This window comes from Chelonoidis abingdonii, chromosome 14 (assembly GCF_003597395.2).
Source record: "Chelonoidis abingdonii isolate Lonesome George chromosome 14, CheloAbing_2.0, whole genome shotgun sequence".
NCBI classification, from domain to species: Eukaryota; Metazoa; Chordata; order Testudines; family Testudinidae; genus Chelonoidis; species Chelonoidis abingdonii.
Genome location: NC_133782.1, coordinates 4,367,163 through 4,390,660, shown reverse-complemented (window position 1 = coordinate 4,390,660; position 23,498 = coordinate 4,367,163). Strand labels below are relative to the sequence as shown.

The 23,498-nt window shown below is 38.2% G+C and overlaps 1 protein-coding gene across 3 annotated transcripts in view; it reads left to right on the top strand.

Moving 5' to 3' along the window:
- The window catches only part of ZBTB46 (zinc finger and BTB domain containing 46), a 101,723-nt gene that overhangs the window by 14,779 nt on the left and 63,446 nt on the right, over positions 1-23,498 (top strand). For all 3 annotated transcript variants that reach the window (XM_032766485.2, XM_032766481.2, XM_032766482.2), the window contains one exon: positions 6,092-7,061. In XM_032766485.2, the coding sequence (XP_032622376.1) occupies positions 6,125-7,061 (937 nt within the window). In that variant the 5' untranslated portion in view covers positions 6,092-6,124. The remainder of the gene's footprint in view (positions 1-6,091; positions 7,062-23,498) is intronic.

Genomic DNA, 23,498 nt, shown 5'->3' with positions numbered 1-23,498 from the left:
GCACATGTATGACTTGGTCTGGTAAATATTTTCATTTTTAAAAAACTGCTGTTTTCTTCAAAACTAGGACTCTTCTTATTAAATAGTTCTATTTAAGTCTTTCAGGAGCCACATTACATTTAAATACTAAGTAGAACTCAGACCTAAATAATCCAATCCGAGTTAATTGAGATCGTGTTCAGAGTATTAAAAAGAGCTTTGATAAGCTCACAGTTTAATGGTTTTGTCTCTGTGATGATCCGTTTTTCTAAAATTGACTTCTGCTCCACAATTTATATTTCTTTAGTCTCAGGTGCTTTCATTAGTCATTGGAGGGGCTACATTTCTATAGAACTCCCATTATTTCTCATAAATAGCTATATTTAATCACAAAGGAGGGTAGAAAACCAAAATCTTAAAACCACAAAGCAGTGTGTAAAACTGGAACACGGGAGAGGAGGATTTTGAAGCTTACTGAATTAACTACTAGCAAATTGCCTTAAATTTAACTAGTGCCAATTCCCTAGTGATCCTTGACATAAAACAGATGCTCTAGTTTGACATAGGTAGACAAAAAACTAACGAATTCTTCTGAATTTGAGGCATATTTAATTTTCTCCCCCGAAGACCTCTTATATAAAAAGTACAATGATGTTACAAACGTGGTGAATGTGGAACAAAGTATATAAGGTGACCGGTTCTGTGACACAGATCAAGTAATTTATAACTGTTTCTCTCAAATTGGAAGATGTTAAACTTTACTAGTCAAAATTGCCAACAAATTTGAAGGTGACAGATAATGTGGAATTCTCTTGGTGCTATGGCCACTAGTCCTCACAAATATTTTCACCACCTTGCAAATTGATGTCAGAAAGTGTGTTTGTGTGTGTGTGTGTGTGTATATATATATATATATAATATTTTTTTTTATTATTTTTTTGTCGTCTCCTGCCTATCACTCCATCTGGAGAAACTTCTTGTGGGTCTTTCCAAAGACTTAAGATACCAGTCTCCAGACTTTCTTCAATTTAGGGAGACAGGAATGAGAAATTCAGTCTTTCTTTCCAGTAGTGACGTGTTATCAGTTTTTTCCACTTTTCTTTTGTAGCTATTCTGCCAGATTCAGATTTACTGTTGAGTGATTTTTGTTAGTCTCAGAGCTAGCTTCCTCCCCTTCCCTCAAGTAGGTGAGTCTAAGAACCCAAAGATTAGAAAAGTCTCAGCATGTAGCACATCTCCTTGCATCAAACTTGTCTTCACTTTCAAGGCCTTTCACGGCCTGTCTCCACCCTACTTGTTATGTCATTGTCTATCGGGAAGTTGACTCTCGCCTCTGATTGGTTACTGATGCCACCCTCCATTTCCTACTTATTAAACTTTTAAACAAGCACTTTTATATTTTCTCCTATGCTGTCCATCACACTTGGGAGGATCCTCCCCCCCCATAAACATCTGCAAAGTTATCGAAAGATGCTCCTTCAAAACAGTCCTTAAACTTTTATTTTTCCATGATACTTCGAAAAAGTTGATGGCACAGCAGTGGTCTAACTGCTGAGACCTATGCTGACCAATATTGTCTCATTGTTTTCTTTTACTCTGTTTTGTCTCTTGGGTTATCCTTAGATTGTAAGCTTTGTGGGACAGGGCTGTCTTTTTGTTCATGATGTTCTACCATAGTGGGATGTTGGTCCATGACTAAGGCTTTTAGGTGCTACAGTAATACAACTACAGTGCTTTTGCAGTAAGCCACTTTTCATGGCCCTGCAGAGCCTGGTTTCCAGTACTCTTACCACTTTTGTACTTAATATTTTAGTAGAGCCTGAACTCAGAGCAGAATAATTGAGCTCCCCAACTTTCTTTGGGCCAATCCTCACTCCAAACTGGCTTTAGTTCTCATGCTGTCTGCATCTATCTTGTCTGACAATACCAGAGCTACTTACTGTCAGCCCTGTGCCTCAAGATTCCTGGCAGATTTGCGTGGCCTACACTCCAAAGACCCTGTCCCATAGGGAAATATTTTGGGGGAGAGTCCAGCGTTTCATTCTCTCCCCCCCCCCCATGTATCCTTCAGCCTTCTTCCTCTTTACTGCCCTTAGAAATATGGGCAAGCAAACTAGGATCATTCAACTCCTGTCCTTCTTTGGTTAGAGATTCTTTCATCCTGCCCAGAGGCTGCATCTTCTGCCAAGGTCTTGGTGAGTGGGAGGGGGGGAAAGGCAATACTTGGTCTGTTATTGCTAGACTCTAGAATCTAGTAAGAATATACTGAACAGGAAATAGCCAAATCCAGTCAGATGAGAAGCTCTGCTCATCCAGTGAGACTAGCAAGTGCTCTGTCTGTAAGGACAAGGCTAGTAAAGATTGATTCAGGTTATCTCCAGGGGCTCAGCCTCAAAAGGGTCTAGTCAAAGAAGCCCTGCTTGCATTTAAAACAAACAAACAAAATGAAGAAAAGCAGCAGGAGATTCACATCACAAGCTAGCACAGGTTCCTTTATCCTAGCCATCTTCAATCTAGACCCTTACACTGATTTCATCACTGTGGTACAAATGGCTTTTCTCTGATGTAAGATAACTAGTAATCAGATGTATATCCAGAAGGCAGACAACACACAAAGAAAAACATACATATAGCCAAAATAAGCTGAAGGAAACACAAGTAGTGGCAGAGGTCTTTCTTATCAAATGCTAGGGAAATTATCTGAACTTCAGATTGAAGGCATTGAAGAAGAAACCCAAGAAAGGCTGCTGCTGCCTAAATTCTTCAAGATGGGTGAAAATGTTGCTAAATACTCTTGATACTTTTCCTAACTTTGCTATGGATAATAACTCCAAGGGGAGCCTGTTTCCAATGAAGTCCAAGAAGTTGCTCCCTTTCTTGTAAACTTTCATGTTGGAATGGGAACACCAAAAGGAAAAGACACACATTAAAAAACAACAAAAAAAAAACCCCTGTTCACTTCATAACTGAGATTTCTTGCATCTTCCTTTGAATGGATGGATGATGGACCACTCATCTGATCCTATATGGTTGTTCCAATTTCCTAAAAGGCAAAGCTGACTTCTGCAGCCTCTAAAAGTAGATGCAGCAGTGGCCTCCTTAATCAAAAATACTGTCTTTCCATTTCAGAAGGGGAGGTTTCAGGAGCCCACTGGTACAAAATTATGAAGCTGTGGCAGTCATGTTCAAATCATCAATCACAGTATTTCTAGCCTAGACAGATCTAACAGTTTTTTTCCTTCCAAGTCCAAACATTGGAAGAACTGATTTTCAAATGTTCTCTCACTTTGATGAGAGAAGACTCTGTCTAATTCTTGTATAGAGTCTCTAAGGCTATGTCTGCGCTACAGCCAGATCGATGGTCTGGCGATCAATGCACCCGGGGTCAATTTAGCAGGTCTAGTGAAGACCTGTTAGATCGATAGCAGAGCACTCTCCGGTTGACCCAGTACTCTACTGGGAACAAGAGGAGCAAGGTAAGTTGATGGGAGAGTGTCTCCTGTCAACCCCTATGTCGACCTAAGCTACATCGACTCTAGCTATGTTGTTCACGTAGCTGGAGCTGTGTAACTTAAGTTGACTTACCATGGTAGTGTAGACATGGGCTAAGATTTGTGGCATGGGTAATGGCTTCCAGTGCAATCTCCAGAACCCCTATATCTGAGAACTACTGGTTGAACCTGGAAATCTATCTGCATTGATGTCAACCAGATATTCTGCAGGTACATAGCATCAGCTTCTTCTAATTTATGCCAGAAAGGCTAGCCCTCTTATAGGTCTTGTTTTCCTCGGTGCTTCTTTAAAAGAGCTTCTGGCTACTCCCAAGGAAGAAGGTAGATATTCCCAAGGAGGAAAATCTAGGGCTTACTCCGTCTGGAATTTAAACACAAAAAATAACATATGGCTACCAGTTTTACTTGTCCAAGGATTCCTCTGCCTTTGGAAGAGGCTACTATTTTCAAGCATCACTGGTCAAAGATCATCTGACTGGTACCAGAAGATACTACACCATGGGATTTCCATATTCCTGAGGAGACAGTTATATTCTTGCAGACCTCAAGGAACCTCTGCAGACAAAGCAATGTGTGAAACAGTAGCTCACCTGCTGAAGTTTGAAGTCATTAGAGAGGTCCCTGAAATGGAGAGGTCTTATAGCATACTATACATCTATTGATCTAGAATACCTCCACATCCCAATTTCTGAAAGTAATTGGAGATGACTTCGTTTTGCATACTAGCTGCTTTCATGGGATGGAGAAGCCTTCAAATAATTATGGAACTAATTACACATACAATTGAGATTTTGGAAAAACTAGTGAATTCTGAGGTGTGGTATTGGAGAGGAGTGCTTCAGGAGATTGTCTTGGCTCTGTCAACTTCATGTATTTAAAATAATTTTTCTGAAGATGGAATTACTTCACCTGAGAGACAAAGTTAATGTGCATAATGTCAACAGAAATAATTCTCTCAAGACCCTGGAAGGACAGCACATATATCTGATAGAAGCTGAATGGATAATAAGCTTAATTCCTGGCATCACAGAAGAAAAATCAATCAGACTATAAGACAGAGGTGACTTATTTAATGCAATATGGAAACCATATATGGACTACGTTCATGCTGATATTGGAAAATTAAATAGTAATTTATCACTTCACTTGTGAATTTGATCCTATTTGCATTATGGATAAAATGTTAACCTTAACAAACCTTGTTTTATGAATTTCTTTAGAAGAAACAAGCTTGAACATTTAGCGGCTTTGAGGGAAGACTTCTGCTGGCAGTTAGTTTTTTTTTCTTTTAAATTAAAGATGGTCAGGGAAAATATACTGATGTTGGCAAAGCTAGTAACGTCATCCAGTCTTGGCAGGAATCTGCTGTGAGGGTCTTCTGAATTGGTGGGTAAAAGTCCAAGTCTGATGCAACAGATACTGTTTTGGGAGTCGGAGAACCCTTACTATGCATACATCCACAGTATTTGAAGACAAATAGTGTTTTAGGGGTCCTTGATTGAAAAAAGGTTGGTTACATAGAGAATAAATCAGATCCATTAGTTCAGAAAGTATGCCTGGCAGATAAATTGTATACAATACTATTTATCATGTCACTAAAAATGTTTTGATCGTAAATAGAAAAGGAGTTAAAGTTCAGGTGAAATTAACTTGATAGTCTTCATATATTACAACTTGATTGAGTGTGGATTTAAAATTTTCCGAAATGTCGTTTCAGATCTTTGTCTGATTTTTCTCTGACACCGTAACAACATTATAGCCCCAAAGCAACAATATAGCAAAGTAAATGGCTAGTTTCAATTGGCTTTTACTGTTTGAGGATTTAGAGTATTTAGTGTGCTATACATAAGTTTTGTTTTTTTTTTTCCTCCCCCAAGGAAATATTACTGCTACAAGATACTGTTCAATGGTTTGCATCCATTAGCATAGTTTCAACTCTTCTTCTTTTTTATCAAAACTTAAATGTTAAAAAACTGACAGGTATTTTACCCGAACCATTTTAATAACACAAAGCTTGTCTACAACACTAATGTGTTGCACATTAATTGGACCATGCTGACTGCTGGCGTGCACTAAAGATACCCTAGTGTTCTGTGACTCAGTGCTGCTTGAAACAGTACTATGTTAAAGCGCACTAGGGAACCTTTAGTGCACACCAGCAGGGTATTTACGCAACAGTTTATGCACAACATGTTACTACACTTCAGAAATCACACCTCCCATAGTGTGCATTATCCCACCGTGTAGACAAGCCCTTATTGACAAGCTTTTTCATCATAATCCTGTGTTAATTTAAAGTATAATCAATGGTACGTGTAAAATAATGTCTGAGATGTTCCTGTATATTTGAGATTGAACTTCCACTCTGATTTCTCTTAATATTGTGAATTATTTGAATACTAGCATTATGAATAAGATTAATCACGTAAGGAACGCACAGTCTGTGCTAGGCAATAATTTTTGATGTATGGTGACAAGATAATCCTAGAAGAGCATTTAGTGTGGTGCAGTTTCATTTCATTTCACCAGTGCTATTGACAAAATACATTTTTACGTTTGTTTTGCATTTTGAGGTAACACTTTTTCCTTCCTTCCTCCAGAGTCTGTTTACAAGAAAACACAAAGATTCCCAAATGAATAACCGAAAGGAAGATATGGAGATTGCCTCCCATTACCGTCATCTGCTTCGTGAGCTCAATGAGCAGAGACAGCATGGCATCCTCTGTGATGTTTGCATTATAGTGGAGGGGAAGATCTTTAAGGCTCACAAAAATGTTCTGCTCGGGAGCAGCCGCTACTTCAAGACTCTTTACTGCCAGGTGCAGAAAACATCTGACCAGGCCACAGTCACTCATTTAGACATTGTAACTGCACAGGGCTTTAAAGCCATCATTGACTTTATGTATTCTGCACACTTAGCGTTGACGAGCAGAAATGTCATTGAAGTGATGTCAGCTGCTAGCTATCTTCAAATGACTGATATTGTACAAGCTTGTCACAATTTCATAAAAGCGGCTCTTGACATAAGTATAAAGTCTGATGCCTCAGATGATCTAGTTGATTATGAACTTGGAGCTACTTCCAGCAGTAGTACAGATGCTTTGATTTCAGCAGTGGTGGCTGGTAGGAGTATTTCTCCGTGGTTAGCTCGACGAACAAGTCCAGCGAACTCTTCTGGAGATTCGGCCATTGCTAGCTGTCATGAAGGAGGGAGCAGTTATGGAAAAGAGGATCAAGAACCAAAACCAGATAGCCACGATGACATTTCATGCCAGTCGCTTTGGTCCAGTGACATGAGCTATGGGTCTTTGCGTATCAAAGAGGAGCAAATTTCACCATCTCACTATGGAGGGAATGAATTGCGTTCTGCCAAGGATAGTGCAATACAGAACACTTTCTCAGAACAAGGAGCAGGGGATGGCTGGCAACCCACTGGACGCAGAAAGAACAGAAAAAATAAAGAAACTGTGCGTCATATTACACAGCAAGTAGAGACTGACAGCAGGGCAAGCTCTCCAGTGCCATCTTTTTTATCTGCCTCAGGATGGCCGTACAACAGTCGTGACCCAAGTAAGGTTTTTTTTTGTCTTTTGATTTTCAGCAATGAGCAGCTGTATTAATGCAAATATAGACGGTATTTTACTTATAGCACACTGTTGTCATTCACTGAAATAAAAATATTAAGAACTTCTGGGGATTGATAATGGAATATAGAACCTTATATTTTTAGGTCATTTATCCACAACTTATCTCTGGATAGTAGAGCACTGAAGTCATAGTCGTCTGATAAATATTAATTTGTAAATAAAATAGTGGCTTAAGTCAGGTCCTTAATGTACAATTGTCTGCCACCAAAACTGCCATTCTTACTAGCAGTGTTGGTAAAGGATTGAAATTGGACTTGACCATCTGCTAGAACAGTGGTTCCCAAACTTTAATAATCCGTGAACCCCTTTCACTAAAATGTCAGTCTCGTGAACCCCCTCCTAAAAATGAATATTTTCAGGGATTTTCTCCATTACCTGAGAATAAAGTATAAAAGCAGTGATCTTGGAAGTATAAAATTTGTTTTTATGACATGCTTATTACACACTTATTTATCATTACAGTATTTTATTACATTATGAAAATGGCAACACTTTGGCAGCTTGTATCTCTTTGATTAAGCCTGTTATAAGACAAGGCTACTAGGTTTCATCAAGGAGTATCAGAGTGAAACAGCATGAAGGTATTTAAAAAGCCAGCTCAGAGTTCCTCCTATACAACATTCAGGTCTTGAGCAGCCCAGGCAAACAACACACGTTACACAAAGCTTAAACTTGTTCTTCATCATAACTAAAAAAAACAATACTAGCAGCCTATTTAATTTTAAAAACCGCAAAAAAAAATCCACCTCCCTTTCAGTTTCTTATAAGGAGTCTTGAAGTTTAAATCTCCTCAGTGTGATAGATATGCTTGCTTTGATCTGCATAGGTCTTGGAAGTCCCTGGGGCTCTGGGCTGGCCCTGTGGTGCCTGGAATCCCTAGGGACAGCTCTGTCCGCCATTAGAGAATTTTTCCCCGAGAACCCCCTGTGACATTTCGTGAACCCCCAGGGGTTCGTGAACCCCAGTTTGGGAACCACTGTGCTAGAATAATCATTTCAGGTCAGGGCTGAGGAGCACTGGTTATATAGAGAAAGGAGTCTTTTTTAGTTGCTACTGCATGTGCTCTAATCGCTGCATCTTAATGAGACTACTGTTTTTAACACTCCTTTCTAGTACCTACAGGAGCACCAGTTTCACTCGTATGGCCTACTTAGATCACTCCTCAGTGGAGGAACAGCTATGGTGTTGACAGAGGGGGCAATTAAGGACAACATAGCATCCACGTTCCTCCTTAATCAACTGTCAGCCAAGTATTTAGTCGCTTTAAGAATGAAAGTCCTCATGTAGTTTTATGGTTTAGACCCTCTATCAGTTTATTATGAATATCTGCAGTCTTTCAGATGAGCAGCTTTAAATGCATTGCAAGGGAGATAAACACATTCTTCAACTTTTATGAATCTTCATCAGTGTTTATCTTTAAAATAATATGAAAATTGTCTAGCTATATTCACTTTGTCCACCAATTATTTAGGTTCAAGAATAAATATTTGCCTGTCAAAATTATGCCTGAGATTTTCAAAGGAGCCCAAGTGTGTTAAGTGCCAACTGCCATTGAATTTCAGTGAGTACAAGGTGCTCAACTCCCTTGGCCTCCTTTGGAAATCCCAGCCTGTCATGAGTTATTAACCAAATCTACGTTACTGCATGCTGGTAGATAAAGGCAGGAAAGGGGGAGGGGGATGTGTGTGTGAGAGAGATGTAATGTATAAAGTCAATACTATTATATGTTTTCATATATCTTGTAAGAAACAGAACTATAATTTGAGGAAAAAGTGCTACATAATTGATACTATTTGAAGTTGAAGGGCAGTATTAGTGAAATATTTGTGGTCTGGAATTTGAATGTTAAATGTCATGGAAAGTCAAATTAGATGGAAAGAGTAACAGTCTAGAAATATTTTTGGATTTATTTTGTTGTGTGTAGCAAAAAGCTTGCATATAATTTTGATCATCCATATTAGTTAATGATAAAAACCTAAACAATTTTAATTTAAAACCAACAATGCCAAATGATAATATTGGCTTATAATGAATTTTGGATTTATAGTTCTCAAACTTCAGAGTATACTTGAATAAAGCCTGTTGTTCCCAGTTAAGTGATGTCGTTCAAGCATAAGTATTTCTGACTTGCACACCACCCCATAAAAACCACTCAAGCATTTATATTATTCACACTGGGGACATTTTTGGACTGGTTTATAGAGTGAAATACAAGTAGGCTGGAATGGCTGCAAAAATGGAACTGCAAAACTAATTGCAGGGATATGTTCGAGGATTGTTTTAAAAGGATAGTTTCTTAGAACATATGTCAGAGATATTCGGTGGCATAATACAGGAGATTCTGCTGTTGGAATTAATAGGATCTCATCACTAAGTTCCTAATTATTAAGGTACTGCACAGTATTAACTTGAAAATGGTCACAAAACCCCCCCATTCCTACCCAAAAGAGATTTCCAGCATTGATTCAGTGCAGTCTTCAGACATCTGCTTCAGTGGACACTATCAGATAGTTTAGGATGGCCTTAAATCTACATTTTGTGTGTTAAAACTAGGGCTGTCAAGTGATTTAAAAAAATTAATCATGATTAATCACGCTGTAAAACAATAATAGAATACCACTTATTTAAATATTTGTGGATGTTTTCTACATTTTCAAATATATTGATTTCAATTACAACACAGAATACGAAAAGTGTACCCAGTGCTCACATTATTTTTATTACAAATATTTGCACTGTAAAAATGATAAAAGAAATAGTATTTTTCAGTTCACCTCATACAGGTACTGTTGTGCAATCTCTTTCACAATGAAGAGAAACTTACAATGTAGATTTTTTTGTTGTGTTTTCCTCTTTCACGATAAAGAAATTGTACAACGGTACTTGTATGAGGTGAATTGAAAAATGCTATTTACAGTGCAAATATTTGTAATAAAAATATAAAGTGTGCGCTGTGCACTTTGTATTCTATGTTATAGAAATCAATATATTTAAAAATGTAGAAAAACATCAAAAATATTTAATAAATTTCAGTAGGTATTGTTTAACAGTGTGATTAGTCACGATTAGTTTTTAATCACATTTAATTTTTTTGAGTTAATCGCATGAGTTAACTGTGATTAACTGACAGCCCTAGTTAAAACACACACAGACCCTAATCACTAGAACTTATTTCATTAAATCTTTTTTTTTAAAAAAAAAAAAACCTAAAGATTCCAGTAATGCCAGTAGATCAGAAAGAGAAACTACTTAGAAACACTCTTATTTATTGTTCACTGTTGAAATTGAGTGAAATGCCAGAAATAAACAAACGGGGTGATGCCAGCACAGATAGGGACCTACAGAGATCTGTTTGCTGCACCACAAACACTATGGTCGTGAATACAGGCAATCTTACTGAAGAAGGGAGGTATCTGAAGGCTGGCCAGCTTGTGGTATTCCTACTTAAGCCAGCTGGAGAATTGATCAAAGACAGAATTTTCCTCTCCTTTACTGTTGCAGAGTGGTGTTGCTCCTTTGCAGCATATGTACCACCTCTCCACAAGACTCTGTTCCCTGCCACAAGAGTGGGCTTGGATTGAATGCTGCTTGGCACACTTCTGCGAGAGCACTCTGTGATCCACCATAGTGCCAGAATCATTCCCGAAAAGTATTTTAAGTGACTGAGAGATACTGTTTTTCTGTTTCACACCTTGTGTATTTGCTTTCTGTTTCTGGATACAACTTAATCTTTGATGCTTAGGATGCTTGCCAGTTGCAAATTTCCTTCCTGTGCCCAACTCTGCAGGTACATTAGATGAAATGAAATCTAATTAAATAGGCTATGCATGTGAGTTCACTTCACCATTCCAGTGGGTGGAGATAGGAAAAAATCAGAGTTTTAGTTGACCACTTCCTCCACTCCTATGAGTAATAGGGCTTTCTGTCTCAAATTAATTTTTTCCATCTCCAGCAGGTGGAAGCAACCCTCTTGCTAGCTACTAAATCTAATAAACTGCTAGGCTTCAGAGCTGAGCTTAGGTTAGTCACTGATATTTTTTGGTTTCTTTAGCTTCTTAATTACCTGTTTATTTAGTGTCCAAAAATATGCTAAGCACCTCACAAAGCTGTAATAGATATGCTGCAGCCCCAGAGAACTGATCATCTAAATAGATTAAAAGCAAGTGATGATGGCAAATGCATGCCATACGCAAGCAAAGTGTTAGAGGTAATGTTTAGCTTGTTTTGTTTCCTTTACCTTTTAACAAATTCCAGCCCCCTCCTTACTGTGAATTTAACAGTCTCCACTCTAATGAAAATCTTTTCAAACTGTCCCTAACTTTTTATGTATGGTTCTCTGTCCTCTTCGCTAATGTGAAAGTGGTCTTACCCATTCAGTCCATAGCCAAGGTGGAAAAAGTACTACCTCAATATTGAGGGAATTGGTGCTTCATATACCATCGTCGTGTGTGTTTGGGATACCTAGAAGAAAAAAATATTTAAAACTTGCTACAGATTTTGAGGCCCCATCTCCTCTTCATCTTGTTGAAATCTGACTGTAAGTATCTTCAGACATCTGATTGTCCTGGAATCAGGTCTTTTAGAACAATATTTGCAAATAATATCAAGTCACGGGTTAGTGTAGACCTTCTGGCAGCCTAAAATGATGATTCCCTGAAAGCCATTACAGGTTTATAGTCTGAAAGTGTTGATACCTTGCACTTGTTCTTCCCTAGAATTTTCTCTAGACCCTATAGAAATAGAAAGAAGCATGATTTTGTGTGAATTTTGGAGTGGGAAGAGAGTAATACAGGGTTCCATTGTCATTGCTAAGTCCCCTTAATTTATTGGTAACTTTTGACAGGTGGGTATTTTAGAGTTGCTGGGTTGACATAGGAAAAGAATGAAAGTAATTTTCTTTCTTGTTAGGACTTGAAGTAACAAGTGCTAGCCCAGAAACCCCTCCTGTGTTTTGCAGAAATAATTCATGTATTAAAACTTTGATGCTGTTATGGAGTTGATTATATAGTAAGTTATTTTCTGAAATTCTTTGCTAGTGTACACAACTGAACTGTAAAGGAGGTACCAGTCCTTCAGGGTAATGGAGCTTATTTCTATGGGAAACATACCTTTTGTCAATACAGGCGCAGCATATTAGAAGGATCCTAAATACCATAGCGGGCTGTATTTAAACCCATTGAGTGGAGCCTCAAACCCAAAAATATTCAGTTTCTTGATGAAAAGGCTATGAGAATTATCCATGGATCTGTTGGCTTCTGATCCCAGATGTGAATAGAGACACTGCTTTGCTTCCCTGAATTCCACTACACCACAGGCCAGTTAAATAAATAAAGCAAAGGTGTGGAGTAATTGTGGTAACATTGTATTGGCCACAGGCACCATGGTACTTGGATACCATAGAAATAGCAAATGGGGAAAGGGATTCTTACTGTTTGCAGTGAAGTCTGGATCCACTTTCTCCAGGAAGGAATGCAGAAGCAGGATTTGTAAAAGAATCTGGAGTAAACTGAGATTCTAGACTGCTGAGAATGTGACAACTATGTCGTAGTCAGAATCAGATAAGTTTCAGTTTCTGAAGGATGGCCTTAACTGCACAAAATGTTTGTGCATCCCCTCTCATGGAGCTCTTTGATGGTATCCAAGGAGTGAAAAAGGTTCTAGCTTGGTGAAGTATGCTAGGTCAGCTGTGTGGTCCAGTGTGTTTCCTGGCATCTGTGGACACTTTATTTAACTGAAAGGGTCTTTCATGCAGATTTCTTTAGTGCTTTTGCTGTGTTTCTTATCCCATTGGTATTTGGATTACTGTCTTGCCAGTCTCTTTCCCTTTCCTCATATCTGGGATATGCTGGATCTTTTTCTCATAATTTAGGATACTTTAATTGCCTTACCTGTCAGTTGCTTTCCTATGAGGTGCCTGTCAATCCACCCCTCCTTTTTTCGGTTTTGGGAAAAAAACACTATACTACTTGCTCTGTGTTTTTAAGTGTATGCTATTTAGTTGCTCTAGTTGTTCTTGTAGCTAGGCAGAGCAAAGGGAGTAAGGTTCAAGGGATGTTCTTGTTTACTGACATCTCTACACTGTATTCATATCAGTATAGGATATCTAATAGGAGCAACCACCTTCACATGATTACTAGATCTTCACTTGGTTAATCCTCTAGTTTCTTTTCTGCAAGTCATTTATTAGAAATAAAGTACTCCGCTCTTCCTTTAAGAAAGTATTGAGACTTGTGGAAAGATGTATGCTCCTTTAAGTCTTTTCTGACAAAATTTACTAGAATTGCAACTTTTAAAAGGTAAATTGAGAAATGTATTTTCACATTGCAACTTTTTTGTACAATTGTTTAAACAAGAAGAAGCTTTTTACAGAGATTTAGCTTAAGAACTTGGCTGGCTTATTTTTCAACTTCTTGTTATAAACCCTTTAGCATTAGTAAAGAATTAAAATGCTGCTTCTTAGATTATTCTGAATATAAAAAAAGCATCTGAAGTTTCAGACAAGGTCTTGTTTATTTTTTAGACTGTTCAGTTAGTGTTAGGAATATTCCCATTACAGGATTAAATAGAGTCAGACTCTGGACTATAGGATTTGATGGTATTAAAGGTTGGCCTCACAGAGGTCAGTTATTTTCACAGGAAATGCTGTTAGCCTTGTAAAACAGATATGTTGCTTTTCTCATATAATTGAAACTTCTGCCACTCTTTGTGTGTGTGTTTGAGAAATTTATTAACGGTTTTGCTAATACATGTCAACTCAAGCACAGTAGTTCTGGTTCAGAAATTTATTTCTAAGGAAACACTCCCACTCATCTTTTGAATCTTTGCTCCCAAAAGCTTGGAATGATTGTTAATAGTTTAAAATAAATAAATAAGTCGTGTAGCATTAGATAATTTTTCAAACCAAAACTGAATACATTCATTTTCCAAGATAAAGAGTCTGTGCAACTTATAACCAAGTTCCAGCAGCTAGCACATGTAATAGCTGTATTTTGAATGAGAGGGTCTGGTTGTTATATTAATTTTATGGGGGTTTAAAGGAATATTGCTACCTTTTGTGGCCAAATTAATCCACCATCACAACTGAGTCATATTTCCAAGATGTATGTTGTGCATTTATTATCTAATTAATATATTAAAATGCCTTAAAATTGTTGGGACCTGAGAAACCCAAACACCCTCCAGTCAAAACCCTTTATGCTGTGAAACATCAACTGTTGCCAATGGCGTGGAAGGCTCAGGCACATAGTTGGATTAGAACTCCACACAATCCTGCTGCCTGCTATTGGAGGACTGTCATCTGTAATCCTGGTGGAGAATTCAGCTGGCTGCATGCTCTATTTTGAAGAGAAAGCAAGAATGCTAAAAGATACAAAGGGGTGTTAGTAAAATTGAACAAGAATAAAAGCAAGAGAAAACATGCAGTCTCTTCATTCTCTAATATTTTCATACAATATTTTAACTCTAAGCATAGAGCATCAACTTCACTATTTAAATATGTTTCTTTAAAGAGTGGAGGAGAAAGTGCCTGTAGGCTACCAGAGCAGTGCAAGAATTTGGTGTGTGTTCAAACTAAAGTGTCAAAATGTCAACTAACTATTTCCATTTTCACATAAAGTGAAAAGAGAAACCCTAGGGAAAAAACAGTTTTTTAATTCATTTAAGCTGCTAAGGTAGTATTTACTAAATGAAGACAACCTTGGTTCTGAAGTAAATGTTCAGTTTGGTCTCTGTGGGGAGTGGTATGTATAACTGCGAAATAGTCTATGAAATGTTGTTCAGAGCGTTTGAGTATATTTAAAAAAACTTAAAGTATTTCTTTATCAAGCTAACAACAAAAAATTAGTGTAGCACTTCTGTGCAAAACTGCTATTGAATACAGATGTCAAACTTATTTACCTAAAAGATTTTAATAATTGGAAGGGCAGTACCATACTAACTTTCTTATTTTGCACATTACCTTGAACACTACTTGAAGATATTTTAAGATTGCTATAGGAGTAGAAAGAGAGTGAATAGAGCAATGTATTGGGTGCTGTTCCATGATGTTGGAATGAAGGGTGGTCTGGCTGAACTGAAGAATAAAACTTGAATACCTTTGATAGTACACTAGTTTTGTGAAGGAATGAGATCTCCAAAAATTAAAATACTTTGTCATAATACAGAGCAACCTTGTTTAAACTCTGCTTAGGTTCGTAGTTCACAACATTTTTTCAGTATTTTTTGGGGCTTGCAAGAATGTCTTTCTACAAGTTGTCAAGATTCCCATCACCAATTGACCTTGATATCCAAAGCCTTCAGTTCCTGACAGACAGGTCTGTCATGGTTACAAGGATAGATGCGCCTCTGTCTCCTTTCTGGTTTCTGAGTGTACCCCATCAAGTGTCTACCTCTGCTGGGGTAGAAGCCACAATTTTTCCCTTCACAGATGAGGCCTTGGCTGATGATAGCCTATGTACCAACTGCACTTACACTGCAAGTCCAAGTGGAATTTAATATTTGGTTTTCTTCCCTTGCAGCAGTTCTCAAACTTCATTGCACTACGACCCCCTTCTGACAACAAAAATGACTGTGACTGGGGTAGGGGGGGCGGAATGGACGAAGCAGGAATGGAGCTCAAGTACTGCTGCCCCAGGCTGGAGCCCTTGGGCATCACCAACTCTAACACTGGCCCTGTCGACCCTATTAAAATGGGGTCACAGCTCACTTCGGGGTCACAACCCACAGTTTGATAACTGCTGCCTTAAGGATTCTGTGACCAGTGATGAATATGGCAACAGGTCATTTCTATTAACCTTTCAGGAACAATGATCTAGCAGAATACTATTTGCTGAGGTGAACTGCCAACCATTAGTGGTCCTAGAAGGACTTGTGTTCTCAAGCTTATATTCCAGCACATGGAGCTTTCTGTGATGGACCTTTTTGCTACCAAGAACAAATGGTCTCTGTTCTTTGCCAGAATATGTACCCACCCAAGGTCCTTGGATAGGCATTTACAGCTGTTTCTTCTTTGCTGCTATAGTTGTTCAAGATAGCTTCATCACACATGTGCAGTCACACTTCTGATTGTAGTGTATACTTACCCTAACAGCTGTTGTAGTACAAAAAAACCCCACTGAAATCCTTTTTGGTTCATTATTTTCCCTCTTCCCAGATATAAAGTCTCCTACCTGCAAGCTATTCTTACCGCTCCACAGTAACAGCAGCTCTACTAAAAATGCCCAGGCGTGCTAGCCTTTCAAAATCTCTCCAAAGCTATTACTCGCCCATCCTTCCCAACAGCTATCCCTCTTTCCAACTCGACTACTAAATTTTTCTGTAGTCCCACATCCCATTACAGCCACACAAATGGGTATGCAACCCTTCTGTAATAACTTAATCCATCACCCTAGGATATAGGAAGTGTATCTGCAAGGAAGAAGAGCTAGTAATATGCGTTAAAATCCCATTTTAGATAATGTTTTCAAAGTGTCTGAAATTTTTGCAAATAAACCAGAGAGATTCAGTCTATATGTGGATGAGATGGCTAAGATACTTTTTCCTTCTGATCAAGATGCAAACTTCTAAAGTATGAGGTTTTACAGCAGAAAAATTAACCTTATTCCATGTACTCTCCATCATAAATAAGCTTGCACTCTTTCTTAAATATTTGCAGATCAGCTTAAAAGAATTTGCACAGTACTGCAGAAGTTTGAAAAATAATAATGCCCCCTATCCCTTTTCTAACCTCTTGCCTAGGTTAGGTAAGGGAATAAGCAACCTTTTTTGACCTAGTGTTAAAGCTGCTGCTTAAGACTTCTGTCCCTGCCTCCTTGAAGGTTAGAAATTATTTTGAGGCACCTATCAGTGCTTGTCCCAAACATGTCATAACCTAGTCAAGTTGTCTAAAATAAGAATTATTGGCAACTTGTAGAGAGAAAAGTGCAGATTTTAAAGGAGGAAAATAATGCATCTAATAATCATAGGGTTGGAAGGCACCTCAGGTGATCATCTAGTCCAACCCTCTGCTCAAAGCAGGGCCAATCCCCAGACAGATTTTTGCCCCAGATCCCTAAATGGCCCTTCAAGGATTGATCTTACAATCCTGGGTTTAGTAGGCCGAGGCTCAAACCACTGAGCTATGCCTTGGATACTAAAAATACCCTCAAGATATGAGACCAGAACATACATGACAAAGTACTGAAATGCTGCATGTAGCATGGTAGGCAAAATATTTGTCTCCTACAGGCTGCAATGGCATTTCAGTCTGCCAGAGTCATTCAGTCTTTTGTCCATCATGGTTCATATTTCCCTCCCAACTTGTCTGTCTTTATAGCAGCCTGGTTGGCTCCATTATTACCACCGCCACCACCAAAAAAAGGTGCCCTTGGTGGGAATTGTACTCTTAAAGCACAAAGTTATAGCACCTTAAATTTTGATCACTTTATTTAAAGTGTTTGCCTCTCCGAAGATATAATATTTTCAAAGTACCCTTTTCCAATATATTTTGTATAATTACTGAGCTTTTGTTCAGGGTAATGTGTGTCTCTCAGCAGACTTGTCTAAGGCAAGTTTTAACATCACTGGCTGGGCTGGGGTTTATATCTTCCTACTAGAGATTTTTATATCAAATAGAAATACAGAACATATGGTTAAAATCTTAATTGTGGAAGGTGATGGGTATGGTATAAGAGCCTAGATGGCATAGACTAAGTTGTACATCAGAGACAGCTAACTGACACTGAGCTTCCCAAAAAAGTTGGTTTTTATTTCATTTTCTGCAGCCCAGATGCCATATGTTGCAGATCCTCAAGTGGTGGGCATATCTGCCATATATTTGGCACAAAAGAACACACTCTTGTTGACTCATAATTAGTATAGTCTTCATGGAGGCACCTTCATATGTTGCTTCTGTTAGTGAAAATATCTTTCCCTGTTCTTCCTCTTTCTAAATGGCAGTGTCTTTTCTTTCAGCTCTGCCTTTGGAAAGATCTGGTGAGTCAGACAATGGTATTAGAGTTTAACAATTAAATTGAATGATCTTTGCAGAAGTTCTGCTATCTAAAAGAGGGATATGTTGCTTCTGAGCCTGAAAAGAAGGTAAATAAACCAAATTTGCAGCAATCACCAGACAATTTATTGCTAGTTAATTTGTCAGTTTTTTGCCCGTGCAAAATGAAGACCATATCCGTTAATGGGTAAAGAAACTTCCTTGCGTAGCCAGACACCGTATATAGGCAATTCTTGAGTCCTATGTGACTCAGTGGAGCTAAACTAAGTGGTCAGCAGGTTTATATACAGAAAAGAACAATGAGGTGGTGGGTACATTAAAATGTACATTCATTTTGGTAGCTGGGAGCCATTACAAATGAGCCATATTGGTTTCCACTTTCAGCATTTTATACATTTGTCTCCCACATTGAAATCTTCAGTCTGGTTTTAAATGTAATGGCTCCCAGCTGCTAAACCATTTTCAGATTTTCATAGCTCCCTCTGTGGTCCAGGCTATTCATAGTCTATTTGTGGACTTCCACTGCCATCCATGGGTCGGCCAAGCATGATGATGCAACTTTCTGATGCACTTTTTGAAGGTTTTTCAGCCTGTCAGGCCCTTATCCATCAGACTGTCCCATTGAGCTATAGATATTCACAACATGAGGAAAAATGTTGGAGTTCTCCTCACAAATAGGAAATCATGACATCAGAAGAAAGAGAAGTGTGTACAGCCATAAACATTGTTTTCAGGTTAAAAAGTACATAAGAAGAATAGTGTGTGATCACTGAACACATTGACATTTGCAGGCATGCTGTTTTGAAAATCTTGCTTTGATGTGTGTAGTGATCCCCGTCCTATGAACTGTGTGGACAAGACATGAAAAATTGTGGAGAAGTAATAATGGACCTTTACGAATTGCAGTAATTTGGAAAAGCCAGAGAAGACCCATTTGATTAAAGAAAAATTTGCTGAAACAATACAAACACTCAAGTATTATGTTATGCCTACTAATTTTTTTTTTTGATAACCAGACATTTTGCTGCAACTATATTACAGTCCTTAGAGCCAGGGGCTGACAACGGGAGCCCTGGCTGTGTGCAGGGTTGACAGCGGGAGCCCCTGCCTCTGTCAGCTCAGAGAAATGGGGTTCTACTGTACTAACGGGGAAAAAAGTGTGTTGCAAACCTTAAAATGTATTTAAATTGTGCAAAGTAAGCAAATTAAAATCAGAATTGCAGTGGAAGCCTAATATTGTGGGATCTGCAGTATTGCAAATTAAGTAGGCCTTGTATATGAAATTCTTCTGCAAGAAAGTTATTTTGAGATCTTTGTTAAGATAATTTTCCTTTATATGACTTCCTGTCTTCTGTATATCTGAGTGGGATGCACTTCATCTAGCCCTTCATAATATGGATCGTTAACCTTAGTCAGCAGAAAACTCTGTTTAGTGAGTGGGACACCAAAGGGACACTTCCCCTGCAGAATGTGGATGGCGGGCGTCTGTCTGCAGAACTGGTAGTCTAACTGGCACATATCATCATGGAGAACAAAGGTTCTCTACAGTTTGCTCTGGGGAAACAAATTTGAGGGTGGAGGGCCATTTAACAGGAATACTTACAGGTTCAGTAGTTCGTATTTGGTATTCAAGGACAATTACAGAAGAGTCTGTGCTCCTTGGATGTTGCTTGGAAGAAGTAAACTGAATCAGTCCTCCTGAATATATCTGGATTAACTTAAAAATTAGTGAGTGGAGGATATTGCCAGTTTGCTGATGGTATGTATCAATTTAAAATTTTATAAGAATTCAAAACATTGATTCTCCCAAAAATACATATTTTCCAGCAAGCCACCAAAATACACAGTAGTATGTGAGATGTAGAAAAAGAAGGTGCAAGCCATCATCAGCTGAGGCCTCGTTATGTCACAGGCAGATAGTAGTGTTTTGGTTCACTGACATTGTAATTGTAGAGGTACTAGCGTCTCACCTGTTACTTAGAGCAAGCCTACCCTACAAAATTAAGTCAATTTAAGTTATGGTGAAGTATTGCCTCCACAGTGATTAAATTGTTTTTCATGTCCACACTACGTTTCTTGTGTTGGTGGTTTGCATCCTTTCCTGGAGAACTCCCACTCATTTAACTATAAGGGAGAGGCATTGTGGGACAGCTCAGAAAGGCAGCAACAGTTGATGTAAGCAACACAGTGTCACACTGACACTGTTGACTTAACTGTATCAACCTAAGCCTTATGGTACTCCTCTTGTGAAGGTAGAGTTATTAAGTCAATGTAGTGGGCTAGTTGACTACATTTCATAGAATAACAGGGTTGGAAGGGACCTCAGGAGGTCATCTAGTCCAACCCACTGCTCAAAGCAGGACCAATCCCCAGACAGATTTTTGCCCCAGATCCCTAAATGGTCCCCTCAAGGATCAAACTCACAACTCTGGGTTTAGCAGGCCAATGCTCAAAACATTGAGCTATCCTAGTTACATTGATGGGAGCTACATTTTAGTGTAGACACTTACACAGTTAAATTGCCTCGTAATGTAGACCAGGGTTTGTTTGTACCAATGGCCCCATGAGGTTTCTGCAGTTAATGGAATTGTGAATTCCCATCCTCTTGTCACTTACTTTTTTAAGTATTGGCCTAATAAAATCCTTGTATGAAAGGGGCTTTTGAAATACATATTTATGCTCAAGGGGACCCTTTGGACCTTTGTTTTTGGTCTCTCTTTCTAACCATCAAGATGGCAGTTGTGGTGGTTTTTGAGCGGGCCGATAAGTTTCAGTGAAGTCTTCTAGGTTTATATAATGTATTTTTTATGTAGATAAATTTTTACAAGGAGGTTTATGAAATACAATTCTATCCAGTCGAACCAAGTGAAATTTGGAAGAGACTAATTGATTGCTTTCCAGAGTAATTTTCTATAAATTAGCTAACAAAAGAGGTTTATGCAGTTAGTTCTATCAAGTTTTGTTTGAAAAGATCCTAAGACTCTATCCTTTTTGTATTTTGTGTGGACTCCTTAAAGGAAACCAAAGCCTCAGTCATTCTGTTGTAGATTTTATTAAGTAGACTTTAATGATGTACAGTTATCTGTCCATTGCATGTCAAAGGACATTGTGTCTAATGAGATGGAGAACAGGCTTTATTAGAATTTTTAATAAAATTTGTAATATAGTATTTTGAGGTTTTTGCACCCCTTACAGATGTTGTAGGTTGTATACTTTCTTTTGTAGATCCATATTTTTGTTTAGCCCTGCTGTTGCACAGATGTGGAAAAGGGGGACAGAAAATAACTGGTCCAAGACACAAGTATCTACAACAGTGATGCTCAGTGTTACTGGAGCAGGATGAAGCTGCAACCCATTAGTTTCCTTTTTATTTTTTTAGTTCCAGTGTTAAATATAAAATTGAACATTAGTGTTTGAATATTGCTACATTAGTGAATTTAAAACTGGTTTAGTGCAAAGTTGAGCTGTTAGAATAATCTGGAATGTTTTAGATTATAAAAACAACATTTGGGCTCAAATTTTAAGTAGATTAGAGCTTCATTATTTAGACTGCTTTTATGCTGCTTTTACACTCAGTTTGTGAGAGATCACAACATTTCTTGTTTTAAGTCGGATAGACAGAATTATGGTGCAAGGTGGTTCTTGGGAAACTTAGAGGTTAAGAATCTTGCGAATATATCAGAATTTTTCGAGGTGTGTGTGTGTGTGTATATTTATATTGAAGAGCAAAGTAATAGTTTTGCTCCAGTTTGAGCTTCAAACAAGATGCCGCCTCAAAAAAGTAACTTAATTAAAAACAGATTGGCAATTTAGCAATTAAACCAGGGTTATGATACAGGGTATTATGGTTAGCTTGCTACTATTTAGATGTGTTTGGCAATACGATTAATCAACTTGTGAAACAGTTGTGCATTTTGCGACACCAAAGGATAGGTGGCGATACACTGGAGAGCGAGGCTCTCTGTAAAACCAGACCTGCAGGGATTACAGTTTCAGTGCTCCAATACCACTCCCAGAATTCTTTTCCTGAAGTCTAAATCCGTTTAGTCCATGTTTTGCATTCCACTGGATTAGGAAAATGCCCAGATTTTTAAATTCTTTTGGTACACTCTCTGTTTTAAATGTACAAGGTGTATAATGTTAATGTATGCAAGGAAATTGGCTTTAAATAGCTGCTAGTAGCAGCAAAACAAAGAAAATAACAATGAATCCTGTATTGGTCTGAAGAATGTTCAATGACTAGTTCATCCTAGAATGTTCAGGGGAGAGTTCAGATACTTCACTTAACTATAGTTATAAACTTATGAAATTAATGAGATTCAGTCTTTTTACAGGAATAGCAGTTTCAAGTTTCCATTATTAAAGGATTAGGTCAGGTTATTTTCAAGGGTCTGGAAACTGCGTTAAACTCAGACTTTCTTTCCCTGGCTACACCCTGGCTTTAAAATGGCTCCACCCTAAACCAGCTTTAGTTAAAAGGTCTGTCCGTTTCCCTTCCGCTCCCTGCATTCTTTTTTCCCCAGGCTCCAAAGCTCTCCTCCTTCCCCGATAATAACAGCCATGTTTCTGCTAATCTGCTTTAACTCCACAGATCAGAGAGCACTTCCCTTCTGAGTGTCTTTATTGCAACTTTAATGTATTTGCCTCTTGAGTTGAGGCTATACCATTCCCTAATCTATGCTTATCCAACTTTTAAACAAAAATTATATTACCATTTTAATCTTTGAATCCAGCCTTTTCTCTTAGTTATAACCTTTTTTGAATATTGAGTGAATAGAGAATATTTTAAAATGTGAGTCAAATGTTCAGACTGTTAAAGTATTTTCTCATGTTTTGTGAATCACACATTCCTCTAACCTGTTCAATATTTTCATCTTTATAATGGAAGGGGCAATTTTGCATTTATGGGGGGAGGGATAGCTCAGTGGTTTGAGCATTGGCCTGCTAAACCGAGGGTTGTGAGTTCAATCCTTGAGGGGGCCATTTAGGTAACTGGGGTAAAAATCTGGCTGGGGATTGGTCCTGCTTTGAGCAGGGGTTTGGACTACATGACTTTCTGAGGTCCCTTCCAACCCTAATCTTCTATGATTCTATGTATGATATGTAGGAGTTCATTTTTTGAATTCAGTGGTCTGCAATCTGAAAAAAATCTGACATCTAAAAGTACAGTGTAGTTACTACTGCTTTTTCTGAGTTTTGATCACTTCTTAAAACAAAATAATTATTTTAAAAAGAATTTTGAAAATCTCAACATTCTGAGAGAAAATGCTAATCCAGTGGGGACCATTAGCCCCAGTGCACCTGTCATTCAGTGGTAATAGTTATTTATATTTTATCATAGTTTTGTGCGGTCCTATGCAAAAATAAAGGCAG